We start from the raw sequence: 13,546 nt of genomic DNA, 5'->3' as shown, positions 1-13,546 counted from the left end.
TTCTCAGCAGCACCATCTGACCAGCTTCTTTTTGGTATCATCTATGATCATGCTGCAGTTCTTCCATTTCCATGCTGGCTGTATGCTGGAGAATAGCATTCTCTCTGAAAGCAGCAGAGGAAAAGCCACTTGCTCATTGTTTATAAGGAATGTCTGGCTTCACTTACAAATTTGGCCTGGAAAGAGTGTGTTCGAGTGTGTTCAGTTACTGTTGGGAAGTGATGTGCATGCCATCTGGTCAGCTCAAAGTATAGTGGGAGACTTGAGTACCCAAGCTTGGAGATATTAACTTCTAAAATCTAAAGTCCAAATGCATACAAGTCTTAAGGAAGTGTGGTGTCCCTCATTGAAAAAACACCTGGTGATTAAATTCTCATCCTTGCCTCAAGATGTAGTATAGGTAGTGTTTTCAAAACGTAGATCAGTGGGACATGTGTGAAAAAAGTAGCTGAACTTTTATTGTGGCTAAAACATTGGGGAAAAAAAACTTCACTGAGGAAGATTCCTTGCCTCGTCAAAAAAATCACTGAATTTATGCCAAGTAAATTGGAAAATTTGCTAACATAATAATTGGCAACACCCATGACACCACTTAAGTGTGTTTGTCATGGATTTAAGTGAGAATTCTGTGTTACATGAGGAAGGCATTTGGTCCACAGATTGAAAAGTTTTCTGTTGTAATATTGTAAACACAATGCTACAACATTGTCGTTTTCTACATAAAAAGGTAAGGGCCTTCTAGTGCATAACTTGAACATTACATTTTAAAGATGTTTGTATTAACTGATAATTTCTTATTTTATTTAAGTGTCTGAAGAAAACAAGAAACATGGAAGGTCATAAGTAGTAAGTACCTTGGTCACTTTTTTTCTTATTCTAAAGAGCTAATGGTGTTTGGCATGCTGATTTGTCACAGCCTGAGTTGATCACACGTAATATTCTGGCACCTATTGACATTTTGTTTAAAAAGGATAAAAATAAAAGATGAAAGACTGCCAAAGAATGGAAAAACAAATGAATTGAATAGATAGAAAAATAACACATTACTGATTTATTGTTTAATAGAAAAAAGTGTATGGACTGTCATATTTCAAGAGGTTTATCCATGGTTGTCAACTTCACAGTAAAATACATTTTCCTTTTAGTTTTATGTTCTGATTGTTCAACAAAACCTAAATATGTCCATGATTGCTTGACACAAAATCAATTTTAAAAAGTATTGACAAGTGTCTACCAGTAAAAATGGCTACCAAATACTTCAGTAATGGGATTATAAATCTTTCACTGTCTTAAGTATAAACAGGAGCCATTAAATTCTCCAAATGAAATTAGAAGCTTAATTTGTGTATATTGGCAAAAGATTATTGTGGATAGGAGCTAGATAATATTTAAGGTCTTTTCCAACCCAAACCACGCTGCGATTATATTCCTCTTATTCCTTCAATTGGTTTATCACTCTCTAATTCAGGAATCTATTAATGCCAGCATTGTTAATTTTTTGGGGGATGTCATATTAATACTAATAATTTACTCCTTGCACTATCCCCCCAGAATCTCTAGTGACCTCAGGTGAGGTAGATATTGAGGCTGTTTGACATCGGATGAATTACAGTGTTTTCTTCGGTTGACCACTGAACTGAGATATTGGCTATCTGCACAGCTGTAGCAGAAGTTAAAGTACACAACTAGCCAGGCAGCTCGGGTCCTTATGCTAGCTTGTGAGCAGTTTGATTTTTATTTTTTTATTATTATTATTAAAATAATGCTTTTTTTAGTAAACTCTCATATTATCCAGGAGGATTTTCTTGTAGAGGCTGCAGATTTTTATAAAGTTACAGCATGTGTGGGGTCAATATAGGTTTCACCTGATTTGATAGGCTGTCTGTTGTCAGAGCAGTTAAGGGTTTGTTTCTGTAGAATTTCACATGAAATATGGTATGGTTTGCATGTGTTGTTTATTTTGTTCTGTAGCACCAAAATGTCCTTTAATTTTAATGAAGTTAATAAAACTTTTGAAACTAATATTTGAGTAGAATTAAATAAGCAAATTAAATCTTTGCTTTCAAAGTTTGGGGAAGAAGCAAAGAATTGCTGTATATAAGTGCATTTTGAATTTTGTCCTTGCTCCCTTCCAGTTCAATTTCTTACCACATCTTTGTGATTAAGCCACTGTGTCCTAAAACTGATTAAAAAATAACTAAAGGAAGTAACAAATCACTGTGAGACAAATTTCCTTTCCAGTTTAAACTGTGTCACTAGTAACTATATAGAGCAGATTTGCTATCCATTTGGGGAAGATGTGTACCAATGGTTTGTTTCAGAATGACCATAGTATTCACAGCAATTAATACACATATATATACACATACCTGTGTGTCTCAATACATATATAGAACCAATGTGCATGTTGGGTCTTAAGACATCTTGGGATAACATCTGTGAGCTGTCTGTGTGTTGTGAACAGAGTTAGTGGGCAGTATCTCAGTAGTGAACCACAGTTTCTCACTCCACAGGTTGAAGGGTATCTTTTCTCAAAATAAACTCAACCTCTTTTATTTTCCTGGAATATTTAATATAGCAAGTTTTAGCAACCTTTTACTTCTGAAGATCTGAAAAATTAGTGCAGCTTTTACATGTACTTTTGTGGAAGTTAATAATGGAATAACACTTCCTGAAAGAGACTCAATGGTAAAGATATATTTTCTATTAAGTCATCTTAGAATCATAGAATAGTTAAGGTTGCAAAGGACCTTAGGATCATCTAGTTCCAATGCCCCTGCCATAGGCAGGGACACCTCACACTAAACCGTATCACCTAAGGCTCTATCCAACCTGGCCTTGGACACCGCGAGGGATGGAGCATTCACAGCTTCCCTGGGCAACCCATTCCAGGGTCTCACCACCCTTACAGTAAAGAACTTCTTCCTGATATCCAGTCTAAACTTTCCTTGTTTTAAGTTTCAACCCATTACCCCTTGTCTATCACTACAGTCCCTAATGAAGAGTCCATCCCCAACATCCTTGTAGGCCCCCCTCAGATACTGGAAGGCTGCTATGAGGTCTCCACACAGCCTTCTCTTCTCCAGGCTGAACAGCCCCAACTTTCTCAGCCTGTCTTCATACAGGAGGTGCTCCAGTCCCCTGATCATCCTCGTGGGAGGGACTTGTTCCAACAGTTCCATGTCCTTTTTATGTTGAGGACACCAGAACTGCACACAACACTCCAAGTGAGGTCTCACGAGAGCAGAGTAGAGGGGCAGGATCACCTCCTTTGACCTGCTGGTCATGCTCCTTTTGATGCAGCCCAGTATATGGTTGGGTTTCTAGGCTGTAAGTGCACACTGAAGCTGGCTCATGTTCATTTTCTCATCAACCAACACCCCCAAGTCCTTCTCCACAGGGCTTCTCTGAATCTCTTCTCTGCCCAACCTGTAGCTGTGCCTAGGATTGCTCCGACCCAGGTGTAGGACCTTACACTTGTCATGGTTAAACTTCATGAGGTTGGCATCAGCCCACCTCACAAGCGTGTCAAGGTCCCTCTGGATGGCATTTCTTCCCTCCAGTGTATCAACTGAACCACACAGCTTGGTGTCATCGGCAAACATGCTGAGAGCGCACTCAATCCCATTGTCCATGTCACCAACAAAGACATTGAACAAGACTGGTCCAAATACCAGTCCCTGAGGGACACCACTTGTTACTGGTCTCCCGCTGGACATTGAGCCATTGACCACAACTCTTTGCATGTGGCCATCCAGCCAGTTCTTTATCCAGTGAGTCGTCCATCCATCAAATTGATGTCTCTCCAATTTAGAGACAAGGGTGTTGTGTGGGACAGTGTCGAACGCTTTGCACAAGTCCAGGTAGGTGACATCAACTGCTCCACCCTGTCCATCGTTTCCGTAGCCCCGTCATAGAAGGCCACCAAATTGGTCAGGCAGGATTTCCCCTTAGTGAAGCCATGCTGGCTGTCACCAAGCACCTTGTTGTTTTTCGTGTGCCCTAGCACGCCTTCCAAGAGAATCTGCTCCAAGATTTTGCCAGGCACACGTCTTTGTGTGGTTTAAATATTGTGGGATAGGGAGTTTGTGGGATTTAGATTAGATTAGACTGTGTTTCTCTTTAGATTACACTTTTTATTCTGCTGGTCTGCTAAAGGAATTTAGAGTCATCTATCACTAGAAAATAATCCTTGAGGAAAGATTACATATATATGCACCCACAACTGTCATGTAGTCATTGCATGTATAAAAAGAGTCATGAGGGATCTACCTTTCACATACCATGCTCAAAAGAGATGACTACTTTTCTAATTCTTTATTATTCAATTGTAAAAAAGGGAGGGCAAGAAGTAATCGAATTCCATTCATAAAATGAACTTTGAGAAACACCAACACTGCTGAATTTGCATGAGACTGCTGCCTAAGCAACTCTACTAGTTCATTTGAAACTCTCCTATTAGTTATAAAAATAAAAATTTAATTACATGGGCTATAAATCATTCCCTAATGCGTTGGGAAGAATTCTTTGCAGCTGATCATTTGGCAGTACTACTAAAGTACATGTTAAATACATTCAAATTGTAAGCAGTGTGTTATTTTCTAAAGTAGGAGGGGAAAGTTAATGTACTAAATTAATTGCTTTGTTATTAATGCATAATGAAGACATGCGTGGTAGGAAGGTACATGTTTGCATGCAAATGCAATCTTGATGGAAATGTATTAATCTGGCATGTTAGATTTGGTTTCTTAAGCATCATATTGAAGCTTTGTAATTTTGTTTCTTAATATTCTAGCAATTATCCAAGGGAATTTTATGACCAATATGCTCAAAGCCAGGAAAAATCTGTGGTCAATAAGATGCAACAAAAATACTGGAAAACAAAACAAACCCTTATAAAAGTTACAGGAAAAAAAGAAGATGAACATGTTGTGGCTTCAGATGCAGATCTGGATGCAAAACTTGAGGTTTGTAATGTTTACATAATGTGTATTCTTTGTTAGTTCTTAAAATGTTTTCATTTCCATCAAGCTTCTAATATGTGTGTGCCTAGTATATGAGTGTATATACATTTGTATAATTATTTTATTGTAATGTTTTCTAGTTTTTTACAAAAGTAGCTATGTAAGTATAGGAAGCATAGTGACATTTTGTAACACGAACCCACATCCCTCAACCTTTATTTGGAACCAAATAGTTCTCTTACTTAGAGGTTTTGGTCCTTTTGTTGTTAGAGGAGAGCAGAAGATGCTAATTTCTACTTATATTAGGCATTCTTATCCTTTGCTTATATCAGTTCAAGATTTTTTTAAAAATAGTATTCTTAGTATATATAAGTGACATTCTTTATACAGTTATAAAATACTGCATACAGCAGGGGAAAACATGCAGTGTGCCAAGAAGGAGCAAGGTGCATAATACGCCCTTCTCTCTGGAGCTTTTGTGCAGATAGGTGTGTTCTGACATGACCCAAGAAGCTTCTGACAGTGTCAGCAAGAGAAGGAATCCTGCTGTGTGACAAATACAGCTCTACTATCATTATCCTCAACCCCACTGGAAAAATAAAAATATTAAGGCTCTACAAATTGAAGAGCTTAATCATCTTTGACACAAAGCAAAAGAGAGAATGGACTTCCAAAATGCAGTAATCAAGTTAGTGTCCAGCTAAGTTTTATCTGTATTGTTTTGTTATATAAGGAGAAAAGTTTTGCCTTACTGGTTTTCATGCAGTTTCATAGAAAATTGTTGACTTAAGATTCTCAGTTTATCCACATTTTAGCTGAAATACAAGAGGCTGGTTTATAACAAACAAATCTTTGTAGTGCTAGCTATAATAGTGATAACTTAGAACATGATGATTTTATCTATGGGCTCTTCATGATGGGTTATAAATCAAGAACATTGATTTAAAACAAGCTGGAAGGCTGTAACAATCTCTTATAAATAGGTACCTGAGTTCCTACCATGGTTACTGTGTTGCAGATTCGTCAGAAAGGATGCTTTGTTAGTTGTGGGATTGGAAATGGGTAAGGTTGCATTTACCAGATACAAAACTATAAGCATGTTTTCACTTGAACAACTTCTCAAGTGCAAGTAACACAGTCTAAAAGACAGGAACTCAAAGGTGAAGAAAGACAGTTCTGGAAGTCCATTTTGCATATGTTTGTACGCTGGAGATGAGGTTTAAGTTACAGGTTGGAGATTTTAGATGTACAGACAGAAAGAGTATTTTTTCTATTACCTAGAAACAATTCCCAAATTTAGTCAAGACTGACTTTTTTCCATTTTTTTTATTTTTTCACCCCCCTCTACTTCCTATGGAAAATGATTCTTCATAAATTTGGTTAGAGAGCTGGAGCTATGCCACTAAAAGCTCATTTTAAATCAATAACTTCCTATGTTGGAATACCAATGCAAGCTTGTTCCAGTAGACTCTGTAGTATTAAAAATTCAGTATGTGTGTTGCTACACCTGATAAAGATGATACACATTTTGATAACATTCTATTTTGATTTTTAATTTTTTTATTTTGTTTTTTTAGAAAGATTCGTACTACACCTTCATATATATGCAAATATATCAATTAAAACCCCCAACATGAGTAGTTTGTTAATTATCAGCTATTTATAATAGATATTTTTCCAAAATTATTTTTGTCTTTGTTTTCCTTTCATAAGTTATGATTGGCCTGTCTTTAGTTTCAGTGGACAAATTAATTGGAAGAAAAACACAATTGATAAGGAAAAATTACTTTCAAGCTGGAAAAATTATTCACTGTTCAAGAAGAAAATGGTGATACTAATAATTTCCACAAAAATTAATCTTTCTTGTATTTGAATTGTTAATGTTTCTTGTATATGCTTACAATTTTTTTTGTGTATTTTGTTTCAATATCAGCTGTTCCATTCTATTCAGAGAACATGTATGGAGCTGCTGAAAGCAATTGAACTTTATCAAAAAAGGATTTGTTGTAAGTATGATCGAATACAGTAGTTAAAATAAGTGGGTCTGCATTATGGCATAATTTTTTTTTAATCAGGATTGACTGTGAAGAATGTTGGGCTGAATACTAGTTTTATAATTAAGTAATCCACTCTATTACAATAAATTTGGTAATGCTGACTTGGCTCTAATGGGTGTATAGTAATTAGTGGCAGTTACAGGGGGACACAGGGACCTCATTTAAGAAGCTTCAAGAAGCAGGTTGTATTAAATGACCTCTGAAGGTTCTCTGCAATCAATAGTTTGATTCTTTGCTACTTCGATTTCTGGCCTGGAAAAGAGAATCCAGCTTTGGAGATATCTTTCTATTCAGTTTTTTCTGTGGAATGTTGTTGATATTTTCTTGGGTTTTCTTCTTTTGACTGTCCAAAGAGAGTTGGATATAATGTTTCAGGATCTGAAGGTAAAAACAGAGTATAGAATAGTAGTGTACAAGAAGTGTAGTGTTCGAGAAGTGTTCCATAGTAGCAGGTGAAATCTCATGACACAAAGACGTGCATGCAGCACATTCTACTAGAATCTGCATTGGATTTGACTGCCAGCATTTGGAAAAAGGATGAGGACTTCAGGGAATCTCTTTTCATTATATTACACCATTCTCACTCTTCATAGTAGGAAGAAATTGTTACTTTAGTAAATAGCTGCCTTGGAAGACTAATAGATAATTAAATGTTTTTGTAAGGATGTGAGATCATGAAGACCCATAGTTCCAGCTTGGAAGCAGTCAAAAATTCATTGTCATGTTCTAGTTTAAAAAAGAATCACTTTATTAGAAATATTTCAGGTATTTGAAATATAATTTTGAAAATAGTGTTTGAATTGTGTAAATTATTGAAGTTGTAAAATAATCTTGAAGAGTGATTTGAAAATGAATGTTTTTTAAAATTAAATACTAGATTTTCCATATGAAAAATTAATTTCTGTAGTCAAGCATAAAAATGGAGAGCAAGAGAAAAGGAAGTGAATAAGCTTTAGGTAGTATAAGTCAGAATTAACTTCAAAGAAGGTATGCTACCAAAGAACAGCTGAGGGAGTGTAGATGGTAAAATACAACAAAAATACCCCAAAAAGCAATCAACCAAATAATAATGATTATAAAAAAGTAAAATAAAAACCCCAGACCAAACAAGTCTTAAAACCCATGACTAAAAGTTACTTTAGTCAAGATTGAGCCCTTTGTGTAATCGAACCATCCTAGTATTTTTATTCGAGGAAGTAATAGCATGTTTCTTCTTTCTCCTGTTGGCTTTTGACATTGATGTAATTTTGTGATTCTTAAGTATTATCAGCAAATGTCTCAAGTGAATCAGATCTTCTGTTTACTAAATGTAGAAATTCATTGAAATTATGTTTTTGCTGTGCTGCTTGGATTTAGAGTAACTTAACCTATTTGATGTTAAGCCTGTTTTAAAGCTGTTAGGAACCTATTAAATAACATGTTTGACCACTCATTTATTTTTCGTTAGTTCTTTCTCAGGAAGAAAATGAATTGGGGAAATTTCTTCGATTGCAGGGCTCTCAGGATAAAACGAGAGCAGGAAAAATGATGCAAGCCACAGGAAAGGCTCTCTGCTTTTCTTCTCAGCAAAGGTATATGTGTCAGAATTGCTGTCTGATTTACAAAGTATGTGGGATAATTGTAGTTGATTCACCATTGGCATAATTAATTTTGCCATTTGAAATATGTGAGGAACCAAATGATAACAGTTGTTACTGACCAACCTTCCTGCAGTATTTGCAATATTAATGGCTTGCTCTCTGTAGTTTTGCCTGATCCTGGTTTTTGTCTTATGGACCTGCTATGTCGTCTGTGTATCTCCAGATCCCCTGCTTGCACCTGTACAGCTCAGCAGTTCAGAAAGCTGTGCATCTGCACGCATCTCTAGCAATGAGGTTGTAAAGGAGCTGATGTCAGGTCCCTCCCCTGCTTTGTGGCACTTCTCTGCAGAGAAATGCTATGGTAGGCTTATTGTGGAGGTATCTGGGTCCTGGTAGGGCAGGGAAATGGGTAAGGAAATACCATTTTCTGAGTCATGTAGTCTCGTGCCTCAAGTAAATAAAGGAGAAAGGGGGAGTCAGGTTGCCAGTTTCTGCCGCAGCCTTACATCTTGAAGTTCCCCAGGAGAAGATCTTGGAACCCCAGTGAGGTTGTGTAGGTTGGGTAGGAACAAATCAGTAAAAGGTAAGGAATCCAGAGACACACATATACACAAATATGTTTGTTACCCAGAGTCCTTGATGTCTCACTGACCCTGTGTTTGCTCAGAGAGTTTATAAGTAACAATACCTGATGGGTACTATGGTGTCTTGGTTTTTTTTTTTTTAACAGTATTGGGACTATGAAAGTTTGAAATTCACCATCATTTGCAACGGAAAATTCTATGATACTTTACAGGATTTTTTTCTGCTCTTAACTACCATGATACTTTCCAGCTTTAGCTTAACAGAGCAGCTGCTTGGCTCAGAATAAAACACCACATACAGAGCACTGAGAATTTCCTATGTTTATCTTGGGTTAGAGTTTGGTCATTAGCACATCCAGTAACAGCCATGAGTGGGATCCTTAAAACACATGTAAGGCACCTTTGAGAAAAAGCACTGGTGATTTCCTCTTCATAAAGTCTAAATGTTTACAGAAACCCCAGTGTATGACACATCTACATAAACCAAAATTTCTTTTGAAGGGCTGGGTAAGTTTTTGTAGAATAAGAAAAAAAATTGAGAGGAAGTACACTAACAAGTTCACATTTTATTGTATCTCTCACTTCATGCATTTTTAAAACAACTTTAAAAATAAAATCACATAAAAATAAAACCTGTTGTTTGTCTGGCTTCTCTTCTTGAGCCGTCTCCAAGGTCATGAAGTTGGGGCTACTCTTGTTTATGTTGTATGCTAATAGCTAGCTCGGTAGTTAGAGATCAAGAAGACAAAATTCACTGGTTATTGGAACTGAAATTAGGAATTCTCATATGCCTAGGAAGTCACTAATTAACACATTTAACTAATTCAACACTGCTGTAGAACTGATTGAACCCATTTCAGTGAGGTGGCCACTGGCAACCAAGAGGAAAGCAGAACCAACAGGAGGAAGCAAAGCAAAAGTAGTCCTATCTAGTTTTAAGATCACATTAGGAGCTAAAGTGATGACATAGGGAAGACAACAATGTCCCCTACTGCCTTTCCAAAGTGTAGTTGCTGGAAGAAATGTTTAAGAAAATGCCTAAATCCTTCCAAAAGTTGAATGTCTTTCAAAGGCATTGTTCAGATTCCTAAAATAAATAAATAAATAAATGAGAAGGAATGAGATCATTATCTACTTGACAGATGACTTCTTTATTTACCTTTACATTTGAAGATTAAAGTGCTAATGGAAGTGTTTTTTGTGAGGCTTAATGTGACAATCCTGATACATCTGTGGTATGCATCCAGTAATAATTACCTCAGGTACGTTTTTAGAGTTGTTAAGTCTAGCTTGTGAAGAGGAATGGTAATAGCATACCCACAAGCAGCTTGGCTAACTAAAATATTAAATAAATTGGCTAACTAAAATACACATTAGAAAAGGTTACTTGTCTACTTGCACGTGTAAGTGAAAAGTCACTACTTGAACAGGAAGATTACAAATACAATATTCATACATAATTAATCCATTCGTGTGTACCCCCAACCAAGCTGTAGGGCCATCTGAACACATACTAAACTTAAGTGAACTGTTTTGGCAGTATATGGTTTTTTGATTGCTACTAATATGTCAGTACTTGTTCCACAAAAGCAGACAGATTAATACAACTCTTTTGATGTGTTCTTCTCCTTCCTTTCTTTCCTCCATGCCTTCCTCCAGATTAGCACTGCGTACACCTTTGAGTAGATTATACCAAGAAGTGGAGACTTTCAGGTACAGGGCCATCTCAGACACTTCTCTGACAGTAAACCGAATGGAACAGTATCGGACTGAATATAGAGGAGCTCTACTCTGGATGAAAGATGTGTCTCAGGAGCTGGATCCAGATCTTTATAAACAGATGGAAAAGTTCAGGAAGGTATGAAGTTTCCTGTAGTTTCCTAGAAGGGTATGCCTGATGAGTGACAATGAAGCATAGGTTTAGGTCTTGCAAGGAAAACAAATTTCAGCAACACTAAGGATGCAATTTATTGTAACTAATCTTTTCCATGTGACAGGAGTCCAATTACTCTGATATGGAATACAGTATCCTTCACAGAGTGGGCTGGGAAGAAAGATACAGCACTAAGAAACGTCATTTTTCAGTAGCCTTTTCAACTTCAGCCTAAAGCTTTATAATTTAAATAATACAACATTTAAAGCAGGTTATCTGATTTTAAGTACTTAGTTGTGATGCCTGAATGACTAAATGCAAGAAGATATGATTGCTGTCAGCCAGAGAAGGGAAAACTTATTTTTGCAACTAAAAAAGTACAGAGTAACGGAAGTACTGCAGGGTCTGCTGCTAATTTTTTTTGCTAGAGTTAAAGACCAACATTTTCAAAATTGGCTGAATTGAATTTAGTTCAAAATTCAATTAAAAATTTGATTTTGGGGAAAAGTTGCAAATTTGGAATTTGTTTTCAATTTCCTTGTGCAGTCCAGGATGACTTTTGGGCAACTGCTAAACACTAAAACTGCTGATAATGCATTCTCCATAAATCTTCATTCAGTATCACTCAAGTTTGCTAAATTTCTCTCCTCCCAAAGGACTTCCAAAAATCACAGTCTGGCAGTCTGCAGTTTTGCTACCAGGTGTAAGTGTAGAATTTACTTGGACTCATCCTGTCCCACTCAGTTCGAGAACATTCATGAAAGCTTCAGATTTGCTTGTGAGGCTCTGCTGCCGATTTTGTTAGAAGACTATAATGTTCACAGTTTGCAGTTTATACATCTTGACTATTAGGAGGAGGTAGGATCCTAAGTATAACATGGTGGCTTGGGCTTTGAGTAAAGGCTGTAAAAATTTTACAGGATTTGTTTGATGATTGAAAGCAGAGGCCTAAAACCAAAAATTGTATTAAAGTGTATGTGCATTTGGCTTAGGGACAGGTAATGTACAAAAGATAAAACAGTGTCCAGTGGTTTAAGTAATCTGTGGCTGAAAGTGTTTGGAGACAAAAGATACTTACATTTGTGATTTTAAAAGCTTGAATAATCCATCCTAACAGGAAAGCACTGGCATGCATCTAGGCTATGCCATTTTTTGTAAACTGAAGTGGTGACAGTAGCAATTAAGTAAGGGGTGGAACAAATGAAACTCCAGCTAGTCATCTAATCTTTATTTAATGCTTCAGTATAGGGTATTCCTGTAAGTCTTGTGGCACCAGACGTGTTTTATTATGCCTTGTGGGAAATGTTTATAATGGCGAGTCCTTGCAGGTAAAATAATTGGTACGGTCTTGGCCTCAGCCAATTGCTTATGTATAATATTTGATTTATTAGAAAAACACTTAAAAAGTGGAATGTTAGAATGAATAAAGCAGTACTGGTAATGGTCATACAAAATTGATTTATAGCTTTCTTGCAAAACAAATGCTATGGAAGGTATAAATTATATAAATGGCAAAGTAATTAAAATAATGTATGCTTTGTACAGTGATCTGCTGTAGTTAAAAAGTTAGATGTGAAATTTCAGCCATCTTGGGTTGCTGTGCTTCAAGGTCAGCAAAAATATTTGTTTCAGGGTTTTTGGTATTTTTTTTTACAGGTCTTACAAAGCAGTAGTAAAAATATGGAAATACTAAGTATTTTGGAATATTTTTGAGTCTGAAATTAGTTATATTCTGACATAAAGTAATAATATAGATTCTAAAATTACGTAGCATTACCACAAATAGATTAAAAAAAAAAAAAGAAACACCCAAAACTTGAAGAAGTTCTTTTGAACCTTTCTTTTCTCCGGTTGCCTGTCAACTGAAGACCTTTCAGATTGCATCGTAATGCAGAGAACAAAAAGCTCTGTATTTTGTAGCCAACAGAGTAAAGAAATGTCCTTGGTATCCACTTCCCTGCATACTCCATTTGTGCAACAGGCACATCAAACTAGTCTTTGAAGTGTTTAACGCTTGGAGAAAGCAAACTTTCTCTTTTTTCATTTTGGGAAAAAAAATAAATCCTCAAGCATAATGTACTTAGCTAGGTGTTGCATAACAAGACACAACAGTTCAGATTTAGTGCTTTGCAAATGTAGCAGATAAACAAAACTAATGATGGATGCTGTAGTCCTAAGTAATTAAGGGACTTATTTTTATTGTCATCTTGTTCTATTCTTGCTTGCAGAACTTAATTGTGCCATAGTGTGGCAGTGTAATGCTGGGATTTTAGGATTTATTTTGGATCTGTAACAATAATTTACAAAGTCATTCTAGTTCTGTGTTGAGAAAGATATCATAATTATTGATGTAAGGGTTTTGGTTCTAAAATATACCATCACCAGAGAGAGGTATTTGATCTGGAGCTGCATATGTAGTGATACAGCAGCAAGCAGTTAATGAAGCTGATCCTGTCAGAGCACTTGAAAGAAAGTTTTCTTCAGACTT

The 13,546-nt window shown here is 36.3% G+C and overlaps 1 protein-coding gene across 3 annotated transcripts in view; it reads left to right on the top strand.

Moving 5' to 3' along the window:
- Positions 1-13,546, top strand: part of ICA1 (islet cell autoantigen 1) — a 73,479-nt gene that overhangs the window by 12,371 nt on the left and 47,562 nt on the right. For 2 of the 3 annotated variants that reach the window (XM_034069384.1, XM_034069377.1), the window contains 5 exons: positions 809-846; positions 4,796-4,967; positions 6,898-6,970; positions 8,469-8,592; positions 10,845-11,043. In XM_034069384.1, coding sequence (XP_033925275.1) covers positions 830-846; positions 4,796-4,967; positions 6,898-6,970; positions 8,469-8,592; positions 10,845-11,043 — 585 coding nt within the window. In that variant the 5' untranslated portion in view covers positions 809-829. Of the gene's footprint in view, positions 1-808; positions 847-4,795; positions 4,968-6,897; positions 6,971-8,468; positions 8,593-10,844; positions 11,050-13,546 lie in introns of those variants that run through there. The other variant, XM_034069391.1, reaches the window with a different exon arrangement.

The sequence above is a fragment of the Melopsittacus undulatus genome, chromosome 1 (genome assembly GCF_012275295.1).
Source record: "Melopsittacus undulatus isolate bMelUnd1 chromosome 1, bMelUnd1.mat.Z, whole genome shotgun sequence".
NCBI lineage: Eukaryota > Metazoa > Chordata > Aves > Psittaciformes > Psittaculidae > Melopsittacus > Melopsittacus undulatus.
This window is presented reverse-complemented; position numbering and strand designations above follow the sequence as displayed.